The sequence below is a fragment of the Diadema setosum genome, chromosome 22 (assembly GCF_964275005.1).
Source record: "Diadema setosum chromosome 22, eeDiaSeto1, whole genome shotgun sequence".
NCBI classification, from domain to species: domain Eukaryota; kingdom Metazoa; phylum Echinodermata; class Echinoidea; order Diadematoida; family Diadematidae; genus Diadema; species Diadema setosum.
Window position 1 is genome coordinate 30024085 of NC_092706.1, and position 9329 is coordinate 30033413.

The 9329-nt window shown below is 37.4% G+C and overlaps 1 protein-coding gene across 1 annotated transcript; it reads right to left on the minus strand.

The window, feature by feature from the left end:
- Positions 1-305: 305 nt before the first annotated feature.
- LOC140245328 (uncharacterized) lies at positions 306-5659 on the minus strand. Its single transcript, XM_072324908.1, has 2 exons — positions 5435-5659; positions 306-2581 (listed from the first exon to the last, which is right to left on the minus strand). The coding sequence occupies exons 1-2, from the start codon at positions 5439-5441 to the stop codon at positions 2208-2210; spliced, it is 381 nt and encodes a 126-aa protein (XP_072181009.1). The 5' UTR covers positions 5442-5659; the 3' UTR covers positions 306-2207.
- Between the last annotated feature and the right edge of the window lie 3670 nt (positions 5660-9329).

The following is a 9329-nucleotide window of genomic DNA, read 5'->3' on the forward strand; positions in this document are numbered from 1 at the left end:
TTTAGATTATGTAGCCAAATTTCATAACCATTTTAAATTCTCACCTATCATAATTTTCTTCCTTTTGACTTCAAATGGAGTAGATATTACTAGACGCAGTGTGAAATCAATAAAAAGCGTTCTTTCGTCAACCACAAAATGAAAGAAGGACATAATTGAATACATTGTATTTGCATGCTTAAATCGATAAAACATGATTTGATCTAATTTTATGTAGGTATAGCTATATGTTTTAAACCAAATTTACTTTTCGACTGTTAGGGTTAGAGGGTATGAAATAGAATATGCATGAAGGAAGCGGAATATCATATTTACAGAGTGACTCAAGGCCTGTTTATTGAATATCACGGTCTATCTAAACTTTATTTTACTATGTGGGGCTCATACAATGGAATAAATCTTACAACAACACGAGTGTAAGGCCTAGTGTTGCTAAATTCTTTTATCGGACATATATCATAACCATTATTGATGATTGTACGTCAGTACATGACTAGAAATACCGCATTTATCAAAAGAATAACTACGATCATGATTGTGGAGTTCATTTCTGAATTTTTAATATTTGCGTCGTATAACTGCAAGCTAATTTGAAATTAAAAGGTGCTTTAAGATTTAAAGGTTAAAACTGTTTTCATGATATGGGCACACACAATAAAAATTCTTAACCAAGAACACAAGATAGATTAGAAAAGAAACAATTGTACTTGTATCGACTAAGAATAAAACAAAATCAGCATTAGCTCTCTTCTACCTTCAAAAAATGACAACATTAAACAAATAAAGAGATGCAAACCGATTCAACTTTACTCATATACTCTACCAGAAATTAATGTACTTCCTCATCCCAATCACCTATTGAGTTGTAACCATACAGAGAAGGTAAACTATGGTATCAGCTTTGTAATTGCACAATCTCCGTTCTCATTGTGCAGTATGGGTTAATGTTTAATTTGACTTCAAATAGTCGTGATGGATTATTTCATTGCTAATTCATTTTATGTTCAGAAAAATTATTGGAACGCAAAGCATTTAATATATGAAACCAAATAGATTCTCATTTCTTAATCTAGTCGTCTCCGTCTATGTTTGAAAACCTGAAAATATGATTTGTATAGATTCGTACAAACCGACATCTCCTGAAATAAAAAAGTGTAGAAATAAGAAAAAATCAAATTGTGAACAGACATATAGCTCGCACAAGAACTTTGCAATTTTTACACACATGAACATACTTAAAACATTTGATAGAAATTTTCAAACTTTTGTATCTGACATGGTGAAAATCACATCACGAGTGCTAGCATTGAGAAATACTGGAAGACATTCGTTTTGTCTTTGTACAAAATACACGTGTCTCCCCATTCAATAACCTAGCACGGCCCTTTAAGACGAACCACGTGGAAATTGGGCGTGGTTCTTCTGATGTTATTAACATTGGTATGAATTTCACCTGCCTTACGAAAGATAATACCTGTAGTAAATCCTTGTGAAGCACCGGTCCCTTTGTAAGCTGAGTAACACACTTTTCTGCTTACTGGACACAAAAATGAAGACACCTCTTATCTCTCATCTGTACAAGGCACTGAGAATGTATGGCATTGTCTTTTTTTTTTCTTTTGTTCAGAAAGCAAAGTCTAGACATGTGAGACCTTTTCAACGATTTTTGTCTGACCATATTTATACTAAACTACCAAGAAGCAGCAAATGTACACGTTTTATCGAGCTCTGAGTGAAATATTATACAAAAGAAAGAAGGTGAATTGTACTCCTGCGGTCTGGGTGTAAGTGGTTAGTGTGAGAATGACGCTCAGAGGCTTCTCCATGAATACCAGCTTTTAAAGATACCTGCAGAACTTTCCAGCACGTGTACATACGAGCATTATCTTAGGATAACATGACATTGTAAACAAGTACACACAACCCAGTATTATAGTTCTGTGGTTTGGCTTCATCTCGATCCACGCTTTGCAAATCTGTAGTTTCTTTCTGAGCGTCACATACATTTTTTTTAAAGATTTCGTAAGTGGGTGGAATTTAGAGAGAGGGAGGCATGTTCTCCCAAGTGATGGAATTACTCCATTGCGTGACTCTCAAAACCAATTTGCGAAGCGTGAATACCCATGTCTTTGCGGCTTCCCTTAAAACGAATAACGAACTTGCATTTGTTTTCCTGTTATGATTAAACCTACTTGGGGGAGGAGAAATTAAGCTTTGTGCTCCGTCTTCTTGATTAGATTGCGTGCGGTGTCTGGGAGTGGCTCGATGACTAGATCACCCTCCACTCTCGTTTCCCCGCCTTTTTTGTCTGTGGCAATGCAAATGTACTTCCCGTCGTCTGACATGTTGAGCTCTTGAAAGACGATGGCGTAGATGCCGGTTTCGGCTGAATCTTCTTGTGTCACTCGAACGCCGTCGAATTTGACTGGGGTTTCTTCGCCGTAGTCGCCATCTTCGTCGATGACGGCATGCTTCCAAACTACGCTCCCGACCTCGGCAGGATTCTCGACCTCTACCTCCAGTCGCTCACCGCTCTCCTCGATGACCTGCGTGGAGTCAGGAAGTGCACGGGCGAAGACCACTGGGGGGAAAAGAGAAAAGAAAATGCACCTTTTTCAAGCTGATATCATAAAAAATATATACATAGACATATTCTCTCTCTCTCTCTCTCTCTCTATGCACCATTCCATCTATACATACACATCCTCACACACACACACACACACACACAGACACAGACACACACACACACATATATATATATATATATATATATATATATATATATATATATACAGACAGATACGTTCATTTTTTATGTACGTAAACACACAAAAAAATACATAAACATTATTATGAACACATAAAAAGAGAAGAAAATTTCATAATAGCTCATGTACTTATAGCTATAATATTAAAGCCATGAATAATCATGTTCACTCCTTTCGTTTTTCTTTCCTCTTATAGCGGGTAATATAAAGTTTACGCACGCTGAATTATTAATGACTTCATAGAATTTCTCTGTAACTATTTCACGATTATAGGCCCAGTTGTTATTTGCAGTCGTTTTTTGTTAAACCACTTATAACAAGAAAAAATGAGTTACATGCAAACCTGTAAACCCCTCTTACACAGCAAATATGCCTGGCTGGGCATCACATAAAAAGAGGGGACGAGCGACTAATCAGATTTAAGTATCAAAACCATTTTCACCCACGCAAAGAGAATCCTGAACTTTGGAAAATCTAACAATAATAATACTGATAATAATAAAAATACTACTACTATTACTACTACTACTGCTACATTGTACTACTACTACTACGACTACTACTAATGATAATAATAATGATGATAATAATAATAACAACAATAATGATAATGCTAACGATAATTATAGTAATAAAGAAATAATTATGATGATTAATTTTTTTTCAGCGCAGAAACTATAAATCTACCAGTGTTCTACTGCATCGTTCACAAAAGGTTCACTTTATCAACTAAGGTTAAGACAGACACGACAAGGATGATTTTCTCTGCATATGTTTATATGGCATTCCAATAGGACTATTCGAAGAGAATCTTGAGCATGGGGTGCCATCCGTAAACGCGTTTGTGCTTTATCTCATCGTGAATGAAATATACACAAAATCAACTATGAGCTAGGACGCAAATCTTTGAGTCCGGGTGATAATATCACAAGATGTATGAAAGAATGTCATCGACAGCTTTCGACAGCTTTCGACAAGAATCAAATACATTGAACGGAAAATAACACGTCATCTCATAGATTTACAATAAAAAAGAATAGGACAAAGCCACCATCAGTTCTCTAAATAGCATAGAGTGTAGATAATTCGACAATTGATAATCTGATGATTGACGACCGTGGTGATGTAAGGACAGGATCCATTCGACGCAAAAGATCGTATGTTTGGCCAAGAATGCAAATTCTCTTCAAGAGAAAGCAGATAGAAACAAAGCAGACCAAAAACATGCAAGTCAAATGTTGAGGTGCAAAGGTTCTTGACATCGTGCGCGCTATCGTAACTTCACATTTTGGAAAGATAATGTGATAAAGTGTTCAAATATCATAAATGTACGAATCAGAATGTTATTCCCAAACCAAAAAATCAACCTGCAAGGACTGATATACAAACTTCTTCTTGCTCTCCTCCAAAAAGACACCTGTTCCGCTTTTGTAATATTATGACACATGGACACAGAATGGCCATCGACAGAAAATAAAAAAGATAGCTAACCTTTGCATAAGGAGTTCGCACGACAGGATAACACTTATTTATGTGAGTATTTCTTTTCATATGACGCCAGTATCAAGTGAAATAATCACTTGCTGTGACATCCTAGAAGGACTGATCAAAACATCTATTAAAGATTATAACAATAAGCAGTAAGTATTACTGCAGCGCGGAATGACCGTGAATCACTCCTAGATTCAGTGTTGCCGGAAAACGCGCGATCATCGGGTCATACGTAATTACGTCAGCTTCCAACAAAAATCAGTTGATCAGTTGAAGTGAAATACAAAGCGACATGAGAAAACGAGAAACAAAGAAGTTCTTACACAGAAGTGACATCTGCTTACTAACATTCAATGACTCAAGAGTTACGGGTGTATGAAATAATTCAATTTGAATTGATAAGTTCAGTGACCTTTTGACCTTTGACCTACGAAGACATGAAGACTCAGATGAATAAAAGCTATTAATCTTCCATTTCAACAATGAATAAGACACATGAGTGTTGATGCCTGGAACGGTAGGTGGTGACAAATGGGGCAAATTGAAGGTATTTTGACTAAGAATTCCAATGTGACAACAGTTGTTCTAAATACCGGAGCTCGTCCACACAAGTCAGGCGATTGAAACCATAGGCGTGGCAAAGAAAGTACAACTGGTATATTACTCGAAGAAAATAGATTTATATATATTATGATGAAGTAGGTGACCCTAGTGTTTGTATCCATGTTAAATTTTTGCAAAGAGTAGAAGAAATGACGAAGATATGCAAAATTTGAACATTCCAGCTGCGAGCTGAAAGCAACGTGATAGGGAGTGGAGGAGCAAGGCGAATGCCGAAGATCCATAAAAGGAATTCCAGTGAGGGGTCGCGCACCCCTCTCGCTCTCCGCCTGCTTTCACCAGATTAATAATCATCCATTCAAATAGTTCAAACTGTTCCTTTTAAATACTTTGAAATCAACTCATTGAATCAAATGCAATATCAATTTCCACATTTTCTGCGAACAACGTACGATAATGACTTGTTTGGCATAATACGTAGCTAGTCACGGTCAAACCGGAGGGATTATGGTGAAGATTAAGTTAAGCTCCTAGCGCACGACGACACCATGCAGGATCGGCACGCGTGACGAACATGAGAAAATGGTGAGAGGAAAAAATAAGCATCTTACCACTCATTTTTGGTTGATGTATCTACGGTAATGATCTGCAAAATGAAGAATGTTGAGAGTGAAAATGGGTTTCTCTGCGATCTCCACACGGATTTGAAGCAAAATCCCGACCGATGGAACTACACTAACCCTTGGTAGAGAGACCGAGCCGAGCGGACGGAGTGGCGAACTCAAGTTTGGGCAGACACTCAGTGATGGAAATAGGTATGTTGGAGGGCATCAGTCGATCCGACAGCCAGAGAGAGAAGGGAGGAGGGGAGGGAGGCGAGAGAAGACTGAAATCTTAACGAAGGTTAAAGGTCACCTTTATACACAGACACACACACGCACACACACTCACATACTACATAGAGGCATGCACAGACGCGCACAGGTATGGCGCTTATCGAAGTTTCGAGACACACTCGACTCTCAAACGCACACTTAGTCAACACACACGCACACACCAACGAGCACTTTATCTCACACACACACAATACACATATCAGCTTCTTCCTCACACACACACACATACACACACTTGTCGGATACAAAGACAAGCACACGTACACGATACCCGGGTAGGCTTAGGAATCCCAAACACGCGGGGACAGACGGGGAGTGAAAGAAAACAGAAAAAGTCGTTAGCCAAACCAATCAGAGAGTCGGAAGCTTGCTCCAAGCATTACTTTCGAGTAAGCCGATTGGTCAAAGAGACGCGTTCGTTCATCTGTTCATCTGCTTTCAAGCTGTGCGTGCGATGGGCATTACCTGCTAGTTTACAAAATGGATTTAATAAATAGCTCTCTTGTGTTGATAATTCTTATCGACTACCTTTCCATATTTGTGCATTCTTCGCTTGGACCAAAACAAAGTACACAAACATGAAGGTCACCATACAACGTCTTGATTATAGAGTTTAGATCAGGCTTTAGATTAGGTTTGAATTTATTCAAAACTTAAAGTTCGTCATCCCTCTGGCCTGCATGTATTTATCGAAAACTATACTGCTTTTGAAGATTGTGATGGTGGGTCAAGTCATAATATCGGTGTATCTGTACATGGAAATCTGAAGTCGAACCGAATTGTGTATAACGTTGTTTGAGGGGTCAACATGGCCTACCAAATAACTAACTCGGAATTAAATACTAGTTTATGAAGCACGTATACTAATCAATGAACCGGAGAAGGCACCACTTATTCTAAGCTTCTCTCTTTAATAGTACACTTGTATTTGAAACAATCAGATGTTATTTATGAAAAACGATATTAAATTCGCGCTCTGGGCAATCTGTTACACATTGCGAACACAAAGGATAGGAAGTTGAATAATGGCATCTGCACAGTCAAATAGATTTGTAAACAAGGAAAGGCAAAGCAAAAAAAAAAAAAAATCCTAATTCATTTACTGAGTTTATGGCCGATATCATTGATGAATGTTTGGTATCACTATATTCCAACCAGGCACCGAAAGTCAACGCAGATTTTTTTTTTTTAAGTGTTATCTTGGTATATCTGCCTCCTTATTTTGTTACCTGTCTTTGACATTGTATCCGGAAGATTTGGTGGCACATGTTTTCATTTCAGTATCTTAACTCTTCAAGCTGGTAGGTTGCATAAAGGGTGTATAAATGAAATCCATGACATTAAACGAAGTAGAAGAAAATAAACTGATATGTCAGGTAACTCAGAAGATATATTCCCATTTCGGGACTCAATGAATTAATATTTTCTCTGAAACGGAGAAAAAACTATGATTAATGGAGCCCTGGATGTTTTCCAACAAACGGCCGTATTACACTATAGTTTGTGGTATGGACATCAATCCCTGTCAATCTGACCAGTAACATGTGCGCAGTAGGATTCGCTTTAATTGGCCGTAATTTGATAACCTTTGACCTACATGTAATGACTGTTTGTGCCTCTTATATCATCGGGAATGGATATTTAAGCTTCAAAGTCAATGAGAGAATGTGTAAACTTTTGCCAACTCCCCCCCCCCCATATATTTCTTCAATGATTAATAAACGTGCAGAGTTACAGCTCCACCAACAGCAACAGCATAGGACTTAAGTCAGTGACGAAAGCTGATGATGATGATAATATAAATTGAAATTCAGATTTATGTTTTTGATGATAACGTTAGGACTTTTATGATATTATATAAAGAAACTAAAATATAATCAATATTGATAGAAATAAGGCACATACAATGATATGAAATAGTGATGACACCGAGAGTATATTGTGTAATTTTGCCACTGTCCTTATGAAACATTAAATCATGATTAGTAACGGATATTACTACGTTTTTGTTTCATTTGTAATCTGCTATCTGTTATCTAGTATCTCCAAAGACTTTGTACGATTGGAGAAAATAGTGATTAGTAAGAAATGCAATACCGCGAGAATCGCAGACATACTAAAGCAATCAAGCAAACTATGAAACGAGAGTGAATAGTACGTCTGTTCTTGGTGGAGGCAAAGGACAAAGGAAACCTATGTGCCGTTTCAAAATCTTTGATGGCTGGCCGATGGCAGGTTTACTCAATTGAAATACTCGATTATTTTCATTGTCACGTGACAATTAACATTCTATCATGCTCTCGCTAAAAAAATCTAATAAAAATCATGTTTCCAGTTAGTAAGCCCTAGTGTATGAGTTTGGTCTCAAGGGGTATTTTCATTTTACAGTTCTTGAGATGTCTTTTCAGAGACCATTTTGTGGACATAGTGAAAAGGCATACATCTTCAGAAAACAGAATTGCAGTTCGCTGTATTTAAAATGCGACGATTAGGTCGTTGCATACCTGTTTGTTAGAAGATTTTGCTAAATTCATCCAAACTATTTCAAAGACATGTCTGTCAGAGTTAGTGATATCACATCATATGGACTTGGCTGAAAGAAATCAATTGAATCAATTCCTCTTTCCTGCTGTTCGTCTTTCTTAGCATCGAATAGGTACATTTGGCGTACATGTGTAATGTTGCCCGTTGTTGTTGTTGTTGTTTTTAATTATATTCTTTACATATATATATATACTACGTTTCAAGAAAATACCTTCAGGCATTGCATGATATGGGGAAAATAGTAAAATTTTGAGCATTTGACCTTGACCTTTTGACCTTTGACCTTGAGCATGTGGGCCTAAATATTGATAGGCACAACTTCGTCCACTCATACATAATACATGCCAAGTTTCATTAGGATACCTCAAACGGTTTTTTAGTTACGCTGTCCACCGGAAGGACGGACAGACGGACGGAAGGACGGAAGGACGGGCGGACGGACAACCTGAAAAACATAATGCCTCCGGCACCACATAAAAACAAACAAACAATGTGTCAACAATTGATCAACAGTTAAGGAAGGTTGATCACGAATGTTAGTGATTTACTGAAATGTTCAGTGGAGTTCAGAAAATCATATTCTAGTCATATTTTGATTATGCTTCTTCATATGCCTTCATGCTTATGAGGGTATCGGTTGATTATTAAACAACAGACGAATTTTATACCTCATATATTTGATATCATAATGAATTAGATGAAAAATATCACAATCATGCAGTATGACTATAAATACCAAAAGAGATAACGAAATAAGAATTCATAACACGGATCACACACTGAATTATCATCGGGACACAGAAGCTCCCTTAACCCTAAGATGATTGTTCAAAGTTTGATATGAAAAGATGGACACTCGAATTGACATGCCAGTGCATGTGATCTTGAAATACGGTATCTGTAACAGTGTCGGCATATGAACGTTAAAACTATTCAAAACACCCCGTGGTACTGCCTGCTCATACCTTGACTACATTCACTGAAATAACATAAAATTCCCTTGACGCATTCTTAGGATATCAACTTGCACGCACATTCACTGTGTATCTGCTGTTTGTAGGTTTCT